The sequence below is a fragment of the Anoplopoma fimbria genome, chromosome 20 (assembly GCF_027596085.1).
Source record: "Anoplopoma fimbria isolate UVic2021 breed Golden Eagle Sablefish chromosome 20, Afim_UVic_2022, whole genome shotgun sequence".
NCBI classification, from domain to species: domain Eukaryota; kingdom Metazoa; phylum Chordata; class Actinopteri; order Perciformes; family Anoplopomatidae; genus Anoplopoma; species Anoplopoma fimbria.
The window spans coordinates 26,421,707-26,436,878 of record NC_072468.1 but is presented as its reverse complement, the minus strand read 5'-3'; the positions used below and the strand labels follow the sequence as shown (position 1 = coordinate 26,436,878).

Genomic DNA, 15,172 nt, shown 5'->3' with positions numbered 1-15,172 from the left:
CAAAACTGTAACTCGAGCGATAACCAACTCCCACAGGGATCCTTATTTCTGTTTCCACATGCTCCATGTAGCACTGCGACGCCAAAACAGTGTAATGGTGTTGTGTTTTATGAGGCTCGCATGACTTTGTTAAGCAATCATGGGTGTTTTCAGACCCTCCTCCTCCAACCCTCATCCTCCATACTCTGAAAAAGAGCAAGAAAGTACAATACCCCCCCCAAAAAACCCCAAACAAACAGAGAAACAGCCTCAGCCCCTCCGGTTACATCAGTGCCATTGTCAGAGAGGATGAAAGGGTAAATGATCCATCTAAAATGAGTCAACTGGTAAATGGGCTTCGCTCCATTGAGCAGATTGAGTAATGGACTTGACGTGCCCACCTTCATAAGCAGAGGGAGAGGAGAAAACAAGACGCAGAGAGGCAGAAGGGAGAGGAACAAGGTGTCTGTCTGAATAAGACCTGAGAGAGAGAGACATAGAGAAACAGAGAGAGAGAGAGAGGCCGTGGGGTTCTGGAACATCATCCTCACTGTTTTCCTAATCAATCTTTGCAGGTTGTGTTTCCATAAAAGAGAGCAAACGAAGCCTGCAGGGCTGTCAGAGGAGGATGACGGCTTGTTATTCATCAAGCACACAATTGGACACAAAAGAGGAGGTGGAGGAGGAGGAGGAGGAGGATGGGGTTGTGAGTGTTTCTGGTCGGGCAGTTTTTGGTTAACGGAGCCGGCGTTTCGAGTCAGTTTGTCAATAAGGTGATGCACTCTGTGGCCAGACTCGGCCGTGGCGTCATCGACCGCGTTCAGGCCGCTTTAACGAGCAGAGAGTTGTTGTTTTTTTGAATCGCTGCTGCACAAACCGATCGGGGTGATGACACCATGATGTCCGTATTGAACCAGAACCTTTCACATTTCCTTCCTTGCATGTCAGGTTACTTTTATCCGGAGCGATTCCCACCGTGAGATCTGATTCTTCTATCAGCGGCGCTCAGAACGAGGCCGCTTTGTTCGAGGTGGAACGCGGCATTAAGCAGGCGGAAGAAGAAATGAGTGATTTTTTTTTTCACGCTCGCTCTAATGAAACAGTGCAGGAAGATATTTTTCATTATTTTTTTTGTTGGAGTGCATGCAGCCCGTCACCCTCCTACGTGTTGATTCAGAGATGCTGCCATAAGCTCCACAAAATAAACAGCGTTCAGAGTGTGGGCCCCGGCTGGAAACATGACAGCATCTCCAACGCCACATCGCTCCTGGAGACAAAGAGACGGAACAGGATGGAGAATGTTTGGATGGATATGTAGGATTTATCTTTTATTTTTGGGTAGTGTTTGTCACATTAGAGATAACAGAGAAAGGGTTCACTTTTAACTGTAACAGTGTTCCTTCCAGAAATTAATTTAATGTCAAGTAAAAGCTGTGCAACATCCAGGACAATCCAAAAGAACATCAAATGTAGTTTTTTTAAGGAATCGGCACTAAAAGTTCTCCTCATTCTCTGCAGAGACGATGTCATAGGACAGTTGGACAGACATGGATGAACATGAGACTCTCCTGGTTGAATTATTGGAACAAAAAAAAGAATATCTAGTTTCATAGATAAGATAAGATAATCCTTTATTAGTCCCGCAGCGGGGAAATTTGCAGGCTTACAGCAGCATAGAGTAAAGTGCACACAAGAGACATAGTAAAGAAGACAAGATCATTTTTTTTTAAAAATAAAAAAAATAAACAAGTATTATAAATAAGCAATAAAAACAGTAGAAAAACAACAATAACTGAAATATAATATTTACAGACCGAAAAAAAACTATTTTAACTATTTTAAATAGAAAGTCAAAGTTAAAGAATGAGTACTTTAAAACATAAAGAGAGATGAGACAACTCCGACTCCCAGGATGCATTTCAGTATGAAACAATGCTAACATCTACCTGGAGTTAAAGATTCCACTGCAGAGAGCTGGTTCATTTAAAATGTTAAGTTGTGGATATTTTTGCTGAATTCACCCAAAATCTGAACCCGAACCGATTAAAACGTCTCATGAGTTTACCACAAGGGCTGGGCGATTGGACCAATATATCAAAGGCCATTTTATTTTGCAAATTTAAATGTCTGCCTACTCCAGATAAATCATATTTGAGAACTAGACCAAAAAACCAATCTGCACAAGTTACTTTATCCCCACCTGTTGGATTATTTGGAGGCTGCAAACAGAGACGTCCTTCATCTGACGCTATCAGACTGTCCTTGAAGTGTAAAGATCTCAAGGTGATTTGTTTGCACACGCTTTACACCTGCAGGAATATATCATCAATCACCGGTTGGGGAAATTGAACATTTCGGCCTTTAACGCATTTAACAAGTTAGCGACGCCGGTAACATCGTTTTGAGTTCAGTGATTAGATGTTTCTGAAATGCAGGAGACAAAGTTTCCTTCAGTATTTGTATTATTTCTTTGTACTGATGATTCAACCAGGAACTGTCAATCACATGACATCGACTGTGAGAAAAAAAAACAGATGCTTGAGATCATTTCTCTGTGTTGAGGATATCGTATGAAGGAAAAGTTGTTAGTTGGACTTTCCTCCCTTTGCTTTGGATTTAAGTGTCACAATACACAGAAAAATCAGGCTGGGAGTCGTTTCAAAAAGGGAGAAGAGAGTCTGTTTATGAAGTCGAAGCTCAAGTTTGATCCGTGACGTGATCTGCTTTCTTCACCGTTATCCTCCAAACTGATCCCAAACACCACAAAATCAGTGCGATAGCGGCCGGCGTCTGGTTTGAGCCGTGTGAGCGAGACCGTGAGCGAGCCAATGAAATGTGAGGTCTGAGCTGCAGGAAGCAGAACGAGGAGGTTGTGGTTGTCAGTGGTGGTTTCCTCATCCATCTGCCGCACCACCACGACCTCGCCAAGACACACACAGTCTCACACACACACACACACACACACACACACACACACACACACACACACACACACACACACACACACACACACACACACACACACGCACACGCACACACACACACACGAAACCGCTCCCCCCCCCTTTTCTTCCTTTCCCTCTCTCCTCACTGAGGACGTCTTATTCTTCAGTTGCCATTGGTTACCTGGCAATTTCTGTCCTTAATGTCAATTACCTCCAGCTTGTTTATCCTTTGTGGGAAACGTTGGGGGATCGAAACTGAGACCTAAAAGTCGCCACCCCGCTGCCCACTTTCTCTGAGAGGAGGAGAAGAAGAAGAAGAAGAGAAACTGTTTTTTATTGAGATGTTTCTGTTTGTTTTCGGCGCTGCTGGGTGACCTTTTAATTTGTCAGGAGAGCAGTTGTTGTTGTTGTTGTTGTTGTTGTTGTTCGCGGCGGCTCGTCTCTTCATCACCGAGCGCTCGCCGCCGTCGTCCTGCACAAACGTAATTTCCTCCCCTTTGCAACATCGCCACATAATTTATCTGCTCGTTCTGTGTGTGTGAGAGAAAGGGTGGAGGAGGGGGAGATATGTAGATAGGCAGAGAGATAAAGATGGGGAGGGGAGAGGGAAGGTGGGGGGGGATGATGGCAGCAGTGTGTGATGAGGTGGGAAACGGGGGGCGGAAAGGGGAGGCGGTTGCCCATGGATACGACCCCGATATAATTTGATTTGTGGCAGCAGGAAGCAATGAGTGAGCGAGCATGAGAGGAGGGAGGGAGGGAGGAGGGAGGGATGTGGAAAAAAAGAGAAAACGAGGGCGAGAAAATAAGAGAGAGAGAGAGAAGGAGGGATGAGAGAGGCTTTAACATGTCGGGCGACGAGGTGAAAAGAAGGAGCAGGAGATGAAGCGATTGTGAGACGGAGAGATGAGCAGATATGAAGGTCTGCTCTGCTTCCTCTCATCCTCCAGGTCTCCATCTCATCTTCTCCTCGCTTTCCTTATTCAATTCATTTCAATTACATCCAGTTTAAACCTTTGCTGCCGGCACAGCAGATAAAGATAAAGTGTGTCAGAGCAGGTAAAGCTCTACATTTAGCCTTTAAATATCAAAGCTCATTATAGAATATTTCTTACAGAGTCTCGGCGTCCATCGGCCTCTGAACTTTTACTTTTAGGGAATGAAATCCGCTGTTTTCTCGTTGCTATAACACCGGTCATAAGTGTGGTCTTGGGTTGCATACTGAAGTGCAGAAACTTCCAAAAAATGCTGCTCTACAGGTCCCGCCCCCTAATCAGTGATGTCACCACAAGCGTTTAAGTCTGAGGTTGGAATTTTACTCCAAGCGTTCCAGGTGACGATGCCAAAACGTAAAGAAAAGCAGAGCGTGACCCTGATGACGTGGCGTTTCTTTAGCAACTGCCACATTTGTTCAGAATAACTTCTGTGCAGTGAAGACAACTTTTAGAGACCATAAACTGTCACCAGCTACCTGATAACATGGCAACATCAATTTACATGCAAACCAGGTTTTACTCTGATAGGATCTATTATTTTAATTAAATTCAGGCAATGAAAGTGATCTGAGCACCAGACTCCCTTTAGAAAACCTCTGGTTTTACTGCAGCAGGGTCTGACTGTCTGACCCGCTCAGTCCTGGTTCTGGTTCTCCCGTTGCCTCCCCTCCCTACAGCGGGTCCAGCAATAGCTCCAACTGCAGGTGAAAGCCAGATCTGGGTCTGTCCACGGTGGACTGGTCTCTGCTGGATCTGGGTCTGTCCACGGTGGACTGGTCTCTGCTGGATCTGGGTCTGTCCACGGTGGACTGGTCTCTGCTGGATCTGGGTCTGTCCACGGTGGACTGGTCTCTGCTGGATCTGGGTCTGTCCACGGTGGACTGGTCTCTGCTGGAGTCTGAGCTGAAGGAGTTTCTGGTGAACCTTCATGATTTCATCTGGTTTCTCCAGAATCCAGAACCCGGTGGCTCCGATGACGAGCTTTAAGAATAACTTTATAGAAACAGACGATCTTCTCTCTGATGGTCTGTTTACTGATGGAGGTCTATAGAGGATCAGGACTAAACTGAGACTGGTTCAGGACCAGATTAAAAGATGTACTTTTCTAGAAGAAGGTTGTATAATGTCGAGTTCTGAGTTGTCTGGAACTCAACATTAGTTACATCTGATTGAAAATGTGGTGATGTCACTTGTGGGCGTGGCCTGAAGCTTTTTAACACCTTCAGATAAATCCAGCATCCCGTCTGTTCACACACTCTTTATTTGCATTTTTTCCCACCATATCAAACACCAGACCTCGCATCGCTACCTGAAGCTCTCTCCTGCTCTCCGTTTCTTATTCTCTCCGTCTCTTTGTGTGTGTGTGTGTGTGTGTGTGTGTGTGTGTGTGTGTGTGTGTGTGTGTGTGTGTGTGTGTGTGTGTGTTGTTCTGTTTGTGCAGTCCTGTGTGTTTAATCCAAACCAAAGCCAAATCTCCCCGGATTGTAAATACCAGTTGGTTGCAGAAGGGAAGCGCTTCCAGAGCCAAGCCGGGAGACAACAAGGGACCCGGTGCTTCAGCAGCACTCCCAGTTCTGTTCTGCTTGTTCACAACTGAGGGGGCTCGTTCCAGTGTGTGTGTGTGTGTGTGTGTGTGTGTGTGTGTGTGTGTGTGTGTGTGTGTGTGTGTGTGTGTGTGTGTGTGTGTGTGTGTGTGTGGTGAGCGAAATAACGTGTGACAGATGGAGAGTGTGGAAGAGAGAGCGGGAGAGAGTGTGTGACATAGAAAGAGAGCATGGAAAAGAGCATAAGAGTGTGAAAGCGACGAGGAGAAGGAGTGTGACGGGAGAAAAGGTGTGTGTGTGTGTGTGTGTGTGTGTGTGTGTGTGTGTGTGTGTGTGTGTGTGTGTGTGTGTGTGTGTGTGTGTGTTGCAAAATACAGACTTGGCACTTGAAAGAGAGCATGTTCAGACACTGTGTCTAGAAGTCTGTTTCTTAAAGCACAAAGTAGTTTCATACAATCAGTCCTGTTTTTTTTTGGTGTCAAATACTGCAAACCATCAGCCTGAACGCATCACTATGAAACTGTGATTTCAGGGTGTTGAAATAAAAAAAAAAAAGCTCAGATTCTACGTCTCTGATCCAAGATGATCTCACGTTTATCCTTAAAGGAACAGTTCAACATTCAGGGAAATTTGCCTTTTCTGTTTCCTCTCTTTCAAAATTGAGGTTGAGAGTCACTGTGAGTTTGACGACAAGACTTCAGGAAGTCACTGCACAACTCCAGTTTTTACTCTTTTGGTTTTTGTTTGGGATAAAACAAGATAAAGTTTGCTTTAGAGGCTAGTATGCAGCATTTCCTCACTGATATCAGTGGCTAGAGGTCAGATGGATTATGTCGATTCTCGAACACTTTGAGTGATTTTCTTCAAATTTGGCTCAAATGCCACTTTGACTGGATGATGAACTGATTGGATTTTGTGCCATAACTCAAGAAATAATATGCACATTGTGACAGTTTCACACATATGTCTCTAAAATGATAATATGGTGACATTCTAAAATGCAACTTGACTGGTTTGTGGAGGAAAACAACTGCGAGATGTTGATTCTAGATTTAGACTTTGGATATAGACAGTCTAGCTGTTTCCCCCTGTTTCTAGTCTTTGTGCTAAGCTAAGCTAACCGAACCTTAACTTCATATTAACAAGACATACGAGAGTGGTAACTTTCTCTCTGCAATGAAGTGAACACGGGGATTTCCCCAATATGACAAACTGTTTCTATAAAAAAACAGAAATGATTATCTTTCAAACCAAAATGAACCCGCAAATTGTTGTGTTGCCAGCTGGAAGACGACACTTTTGACTCAGGAAAATAGATCCCTTTTTATAACTAATTTAAATGTTTAAATGTTAAAGTGAAAAAATATAAATGTTGTTTTTTAGGTATTTTACTTTTTCAAAAGTCTGTGACACGTCTTCTGCAAAAAGCAGACAGTCTGCTGATGTTCACATATGTCAGCTTCTTCTGAGAGCCTTTAATCAAAGTCTTAATTATGTATCATGGCTTTTTCTATGGTATTGTGGTCATTTGACAACAACAGGAAGTTGTGTCACTGACAACATGTCACATTGTTGTTGTTGAAAGTGTTTGTGTGAAGACTTTATGTCTGGTTTAAGAAATAACTGTTTGTGGTTTTGGTTTATAAAGATGCCGATCAGTCTGTATTCATTGTTAATGTTGAACATTTTCCATTTGTTCTCACCCTGTAAATGAACAGCTTTTAGATAAATAGGTGTAGTCCTTCTCATCTCCCTTAGTCTCTTGGCCCACAGCCTCGAATATCTAGAGCAAAGGGCGGTTTCAAGATATACTTTTATTAAATTTAAGGAAACAAAAATGTCAAAAGGGTGAGGTAACTCCTCTGGTCTCAAGTTCAGATTCCCTTTTCCCGAGAAAATACTCATGTAATGAGAATCAGTATTGTGAAACATGAAAAACGCAGCATTAGAAAGTGACATTTTCTGTTGTTTTGGGTATAAAATATGGATTTAAAATGATATTCCTTTGCAGCGTTTTGTATAATTTATCACTTCATCAATAATAAAACATTCCCCAACATCTTCTCCACCAGGTGACGTTCACCAAGCGGAAGTTCGGCCTGATGAAGAAGGCGTACGAGCTGAGCGTGCTGTGCGACTGCGAGATCGCCCTCATCATCTTCAACCACTCCAACAAGCTGTTCCAGTACGCCAGCACCGACATGGACAAAGTACTGCTCAAGTACACCGAGTACAACGAGCCGCACGAGAGCCGGACCAACGCCGACATCATCGAGGTAAAGCGCGGGAGGGGTGTGGTTAAGAAAGGGCCCACTTCACTGACTCCCTGATAATGGAGGGATCAATAGTTGTGAAGCCTTTTCATTGATGGATGTGGGGGGATTCTTTCTGTGTGTGTGAAAGTCGGAAAATCAGTTTGCTGTGTTCTAAGTTGCTGTTTATTCTCCTGGTGGGATCGTTAAGGTTTAACCTTAAGTTCATTTAGTTTCAGTCTGTTTAACTGTGAACTGTTTGTGGGCAAGTTTCTACCGACTTCTTTCCAAAAATCATCTGTTGGAACTGATTTCCATCTGGATTTTATTTCCCTACATGCCCAAACGTTGTTGTGTTTCCTGCTGTAAAATGGAACACCACAGTTACCATGGTTACAACATGTGAGGTCACCTAAAAGCATCAGGAGCATGACCAATGGCGCTTTAGCAATAAGTGTGCATGAGAGTTTTTTTGAATTGTAGAAGTGCTTTGTCGTGGCAGCCGTCGGTGCTTGCACTGCCCGTTGTTGATGGTAGTTAGATTTATTTTTTCCCACATACTACGAAGACCCGCCCTACTCTGATTGGCTATTATTTGTTGCCTTCTTTACAAGAATTGTAAAGTTTATTACCTATGAATAAGATAGGTGGATGTTTTCCTACAATGTCCTGATTATTGGAGAATAATTCCAGATCATTTAGAGATTAGAAATGTTGATGTGTCGTTATTAAACTGAGATGTCCCCCTTAATGTTGGTGTGTTAAACGGATTAACGAGAAATTAAAAATGGCACCTCGTATATAGAAGTTGGCCCCCCTGCTTTAAAGGAATAGTTTGACATTTTGGGAAATATGCTTATTTACTTTCTTGCCAGGAGTTCGGTGTTAAGTTCAATGCCATTCTCATTCTCTGTCTCTTTTAAATAGGAGGAGTTGGTTAGCTTAGCTTAGCATAAAGACTGACAACAGCTAGCTAGAGGTAATAAATTGAAATCCACATACCGACAGCTCTTAATCTCGTTAGTTAATACGTTTTATCTCATGGTTTATATTTAAATCATTACAAAAACAAAGTGCCAAAATGACCAGTCAGAACAGACTGTTTCCACTATTTATGCTAAGCTAACCGTCTCCTGACATAAATGAGAGTGGTATCAATCTTCTCGTCTAATTCTCGGCAAGAAAGATGAAATAAATATATTATCCAAACTGTCCGAACTCTTCCTTTAAGAGGACAATGGGGAGAAAATGAAAATGTTGTCCAGTCCAGTCCGGTCCAGTCTGGACCCTGGCTGACTGCCTGCTAGCTTGCAGGGAGAGCAGAGGTAGGGACAGCTGGGCCTTCCTCTTACTCCCCCCCAACCTTACCCCTCTGGCGTCAGCCCAGGTTGTTACCCAGAGACCTCTACAGCAACCCAAACAACAACAACAACAAGCAAAAGGAAAAAGCTTTTGGAACGGCCACCAGATAGATGGAGAGCCTGTACGGCTGCTGGAAAAAATGTTGTCTTGTCATTTGCATATCGCTTAGAGGTCAGCGATGAGGTCAGCGATGAGGTCAGCGATGAGGTCAGGAGTGAAGGTGCGGGGGCAATCATTTAGTTCTGTTTTTATGTTTTTGTAACCGGAGTGCATTGGTTTTCATAATGTCTTCCCTCCCTGTGGGGATGGAGCTCGAACACGCGGCACATCCACATCCACATGCCCTGCTGACCCTTTTTCCATCCATAATGGCCCTCTCATGAATTGAACACGAGATGGTGAGGTAGAGATCCAGCGAGCCGTGCACACTGCAGCACTCAGGCCTCGTACATCAAGACAGCAGCACAGATGTATGTGTGTCCATAGCGGTCTACCGGTGAAGTTTGGCAACATGACATGTGAGGAGGGGGTTTGAAGGTTCCAGGCATTTAGTGTGTCCACGTGTTTCCTATTAAAACATGTTAAATGAAATAAAGCTCAGGTTTTGTGTCGCTGTGACGACATTCACTGCTGCATAATATTTAGTGATATAGATGGGTGAAATGCAGAGGGGGTCCGTCTCCACAGTTGATAGTCTGCTGGTTATTTATTTGTGCTTTATGTGAAACAATCACAAACTAACTGTTATTCTTTTATTATTTCTCTCTTTTTGTGTCATCTTTTTTTAATGAGTCGGGAAGCCGACAGAGAAGCATAACTTCATTTTTTAATGTTGTCAAACTAAGAAAAAGTCTCTCCCCTCGTCCTAAAATGGTCCTAAATGCATACTAGAGTACTGCCTTGTTTTATGAATGAAGGTTTACATGAGTTGAAGCAGAGGCAGATGTGTGTGTTTGACCAATGAGTGACGGGCATCCCTGCAAACCTCAACCGGAAGAGTCCTGGACTGTCAGACACTACTACCCCATCACAAGGGCCTTTTTGGGGGGTGAAATGTCGCCATAAATGAAGACCCTGGTCCCTGCTGCTGAAATGTTCCTTTAAAGGTTCCTATAGTCCCTGAGGAAAGTTCCTGCAGTTGATGAGGGACTTTACCTCCTAGTTTGGGATCTTGAAGTCCAATAAGGGCAGAAATCGACGTAAAAGTGTTGGTGAAGCAGTTTTGGGGGATTTGAGTGGGTAGAAGGTAAAACTGAGGAGGCAGAGTCTGGTGCCCCATCTATCCCCCCCCAAACTGTCACTTCCACTCTCCCTTTTCACCCTCACTTCCTCCCTTTCCTGCCTCCTAATCTCCTGATTCTCTCGGTCACGGCCGTTTCCTCCCCTTCTCCTCTCATCCTCCTCGGTCTGTCTGTCTCACAGCGTCAGCAGCAAAGCCCTTTCTGTAGGCTGTATCTCCAGCTGCAGATGGCTCTTAAGTGTATGCATGCATGTGTGTGTGTGTGTGTGTGTGTGTGTGTGTGTGTGTGTGTGTGTGTGTGTGTGTGTGTGTGTGTGTGTGTGTGTGTGTGTGTGTGTGTGTGTGTGTGTGTGTGTGTGTGTGTGTGTATGTGTATGAAGGCTGCTCCGGGCCACATCAGCTCAAGCTCCACTGGCCCTGTTTGTGTGCGTACATGTGTTTGTGTTTTCAAGTGTGTCACTTTCTTTCGCTCTCTGTTGTGTGTGTGTGTGTGTGTGTGTGTGTGTGTGTGTGTGTGTGTGTGTGTGTGTGTGTGTGTGTGTGTGTGTGTGTGTGTGTGTGTGTGTGTGTGTGCATAAGTCCACCTCTCTGTATCTGTTAGCACGCTCTGCAGTAGCCCATGAGAACGCCTCATACAATATTCAGTCCCGGTTAGCCTCTCGGCCGTGTGTGTCGGCTTCTATCTGTGTATATATGTGTGTGTGTGTGTGTGTGTGTGTGTGTGTGTGTGTGTGTGTGTGTGTGTGTGTGTGTGTGTGTGTGTGTGTGTGTGTGTGTCCTACATGGAGCTTACCTTCTATACACTCTTATACACTCCTACACCTCCCAAACCTCCCCTCACCCGTCCCCTCCGTCGGCCAGGAGGCAGTGTTTGTCCTCAGCTGTCCTCTCCCAGCTGTGCTGTCGTCGTTCAGACGGTGTTAGTGTCGTCTGCTCCGCCCGCTCTCCATTAATCCGCTCTGTTTTGCCTTTGCGGTGGCATTTGGGATCATTAAGACTGGAAAAAGTCCTGGAAGCGTACATTAGAGCAAAAAAAAAAAAGCTAATAGTTAAACCTGCAGCAACACATTAAATTTAATGAGCGTATGATATGTTCAGTGTCTGAAACCTTAATCTGTAAAGTAACTAAAATGAGGAAAGAAATCCTGCAAATAGGAAATGTTCAAGTACCTCAAGACTCTACTTGTGGGACAGAGATGGTGTGAGACATCTTTTAAAAAAGGAAAACAGTTTATAATCTTTCTCACTTTCTTATATATTATATATAATATTAAGTTTCTTTTAAAGGCTCAGCCATTTCTTAAAACAACTTACCACTGTAGTTTTAAACAAACTTTGCTTCAACAGGAGGATTTCTTGGACTATTGTCACCTGTGGATTAATGAGATTATTGTTAATAAGGGACTGGATTTGATAGAGACCAGGTCATTATGTAAATACAGGTTTTTATTTGATTTGTCTCCCAACACTTTATTAGAATTACTATTCATTTGTTTCGTAGAGCCGTCTTTGAATGTCGTAAGGTTTCTCTTTTCTGCCTCTTTCTCTTTTTGTTTGGCTCAAGTAGAAACATGTTTTACTCTCAAAGGCCTCGACTGGTCACATGTTACGGAAACACTGTCAGACTGTCAGAGTACAACCGCCAATAATGTGACGGTATGCATGAATTATACGATAATCATTGAAGTAGAAGATTATCTGCAATGGCGCTTGATATAACATTGTTTTTTACACCTATTTTAATAGTGTAGAAATCATTAATTATAATGTGTGACAATATGACAGCTTCACCATTGTTTCATGACAAATAGTAATTATAAGAAATTCAAAAAAAAGAAAAAGGAAAAAAGGCAATATAATTAAAAAGATGATTTAAAAAAAAAAATGATAGAAAATAATAATTAAACAGAGAAGGTAGGAGACAAATCACATTTCATTTAAAATCCTCTAGAAAGATAATGTTGTAACATCGCCGGTGGAGGACGGACGGACTCAGTGACACACAGTCACATCATGTGCCCGTTTGCTGCTCTGCCTCTCCGAGCAAGTGCTTTTGAGTATAAATTATGAAGCGTGGATTTAGTCACGCAGGCACACACACACACACACACACACACACACACACACACACACACACACACACTGACACGCTCGTACTGGCAGGCACATACACACTCATATGTTTCTAGGGTGTGTGTACTGTCACTCTGCATGTACTGTACATGCACGCTGCAATGTCCCTGAATGTTCATAAGCACTTAGGCGTGTGCGTGCGTGTGTGTGTGTGTGTGTGTGTGTGTGTGTGTGTGTGCGTGAGGACTTCCTCACATGGTTACACATTCCTCCACTCCAGTGTATGACTGAGAGGCAATACATATGCACACACAGCCTCTCTATGAGATGCATGTGTTGCGTGAAAGAGTTAGTGTTTCAGTGTGTGTGTGTGTGTGTGTGTGTGTGTGTGTGTGTGTGTGTGTGTGTGTGTGTGTGTGTGTGTGTGTGTGTGTGTGTGTGTGTGTGTGTGTGTGTGTGGGCAGCCAGCCTCTCCTGCCAGGATGTGTTAATCCGCTTGACTGCAGATCCCAATCAGGGCAAGAAGGGAAACAGGAGAGCGAGGGACAGCGGGGGAACACGAGCGAGCGAAACGCTAAAAGAGCGACGATGAAAAAGAGCGAGGAGTGAAAGTACGATAGGCGGAGGAAAGAGGGGATGCCCCTTTTTATTTATTTGTTTTTCCTTCTAAGCAGCTCAAAGATCCAGATCTCTCCAGCGAGTCTCTCCGCGGGGGGGTTGGGGCTTAAGGTCTTCCGGGTCGCGGTCACGTATCTGAGAACAACCTCTTAAGTAACGGGTTCTCTGAGCCGACCATGATATCCTTAACACGTCCAGCTAAGAACCACACGACCCCTAAAACCAAGTCTTAAGGGTGGAGGTGAAGCCTCTGTTTACCTTTGGATGCTTCCTCTCAGCTAATCCTGCTCTGCTGTCCTAACTCTGAAGACCTCCTAAATCCTACTTAAACGTGTCACATCCTGGGGTCCTAATCTGGATTTGACCAGGTCCCTGTAAGGCCTTACCTTAGCCACACTGTGTGTGATTGGTCCACCTAGATCAGCTGATCGCTCTCACTGAGACTTGCTTGAATCAGGCATCTGGTTCTGCAGAGTGAAGCTGATGCTTCATCTCTTAAACCTGCATTCTCTCTCCTGTCCACCAGGGGGCGACTCCTCTGGTTGTATAGAAGTCTATGAGAAAATGACTCTACTTCTCTCTTGATTTATTCCCTCAGTAAACATTGTAAACATGAGTTTATGGTCTCAATCTCTAGTTTCAAGTCTTCTTCAATACAGCATGATGTTCATTTAGTAAATGATGCTCCATTTAGAGTCAAACAGACCATAAAGCAGGGGATGCTTTAGGGCGGGGCTACACACTGATTGACAGGTCGACACCAGAGACGTATACGCCGTCTCTTCTCCGCTATCCAGGTTTAATAACTTCCTTTCATTGGTTGCAAAAAAAACCAACATGGCGATGGCCGTAATACAAGATGGCGTCACGATGACTTCGTCCACTTCTTATATACATTCTATGGTTTTAAAAAAACATCATTTTTCTTAAGATATCAACCAACCTCAGAGCTCAGATGACGTTCATAGAAAACCTACTGAAGAATAATTTATTAAACCAGTTTAGAGATCACACACACAGGGGGGATTTGATTTTATGATACCATCAATATTTTAGAATATAGACTCTAATGAGGCACTTCTTATTGGTGCATTAACAGTCTTATTCTAAGGATTTGTCACATGAGTGAGATGGGGGGGTTAATTAGAAGAGATTTCTTATCATAAGAACAGCATTTCAAAGTCAAGGACTTGACCTTCAAAGTGTTCTGTTCACCACTTAAACCTTGCATAATGATTAATAGCCGCACAATGAAATAAGACTCCATTAATAAGATATCAAGTAGTGAAAGTCCTTGATTGACGAGTTAGTGACTGTTTCCAGACTGATAATGCAGATTCTGAATGATGGGGAAAAAAACAAGAACCCAACAAAAAGCTGTTTTGAAACCAAAGTCCTCCCTAATGGACCCCCGTCCTTTTTGTTCAGCCTCCATCAGCGCAGACAAGCGATGAAGACGTTATCCGTTCAGGCCGACGTCCCCCTGTAACCGAGCAAAAGGTCCCGAGGGCCGGCAGGAGCAGAGGTCCATTAGCCTCGTGGAGAAGCGGTTTCAGAGCTGCGAGGGTTAACGGCTGTTTGGGGAAAACCGTCAGAATTTAAAAAAAGATGCAAAACCCAAAACAAAAAAGTCTTGACAGCCTGATCTGTTTATTGTAAAAAAGATGGAAATAATCTCTCTGTAACGGCAGATTTTTAAAAAATGTCAGGAGTAAATAATAGACAAAAAGATAATTCAGTTTTACATTAACATTTCATCTGTTTTTGTCTCTTTAATTAATGCATCATGGATGAAGCCGTACACGAAAAAGATGTATGTAAGATGGATGTTTGGTGAGCGGTAAACGAGCCGCTGTCCTCCGTCTCACAGCGACTCGAGGAAACAACAACAACAGCTGATCAATAATACAAGATCAGAGACGCTCAGCAGCCGGCGCTGAGGAGAGACTGTGGACACCATGTCCCTCAAGACAGACGGGAGGGGTGTGTGTGTGTGTGTGTGTGTGTCTGTGTCTGTGTGTGTGTGTGTGTGTGTGTGTGTGTGTGTGTGTGTGTGTGTGTGTGTGTGTGTGTGTGTGTGTGTCTGTGTGTGTGTGTCTTCTGCAGATGTGCATGTGTCACGCTACAATGGGACCAGACATTGTGCTGTGTTAACCAGAGCAGG

The 15,172-nt window shown here is 43.7% G+C and overlaps 1 protein-coding gene across 1 annotated transcript in view; it reads left to right on the top strand.

Annotated features, from left to right (window-relative positions):
* mef2d (myocyte enhancer factor 2d) overlaps nucleotides 1-15,172 on the top strand; it is a 95,793-nt gene that overhangs the window by 40,134 nt on the left and 40,487 nt on the right. Inside the window, 1 exon segment of the mRNA XM_054621072.1 lies at nucleotides 7,536-7,739. Coding sequence (XP_054477047.1) covers nucleotides 7,536-7,739 — 204 coding nt within the window.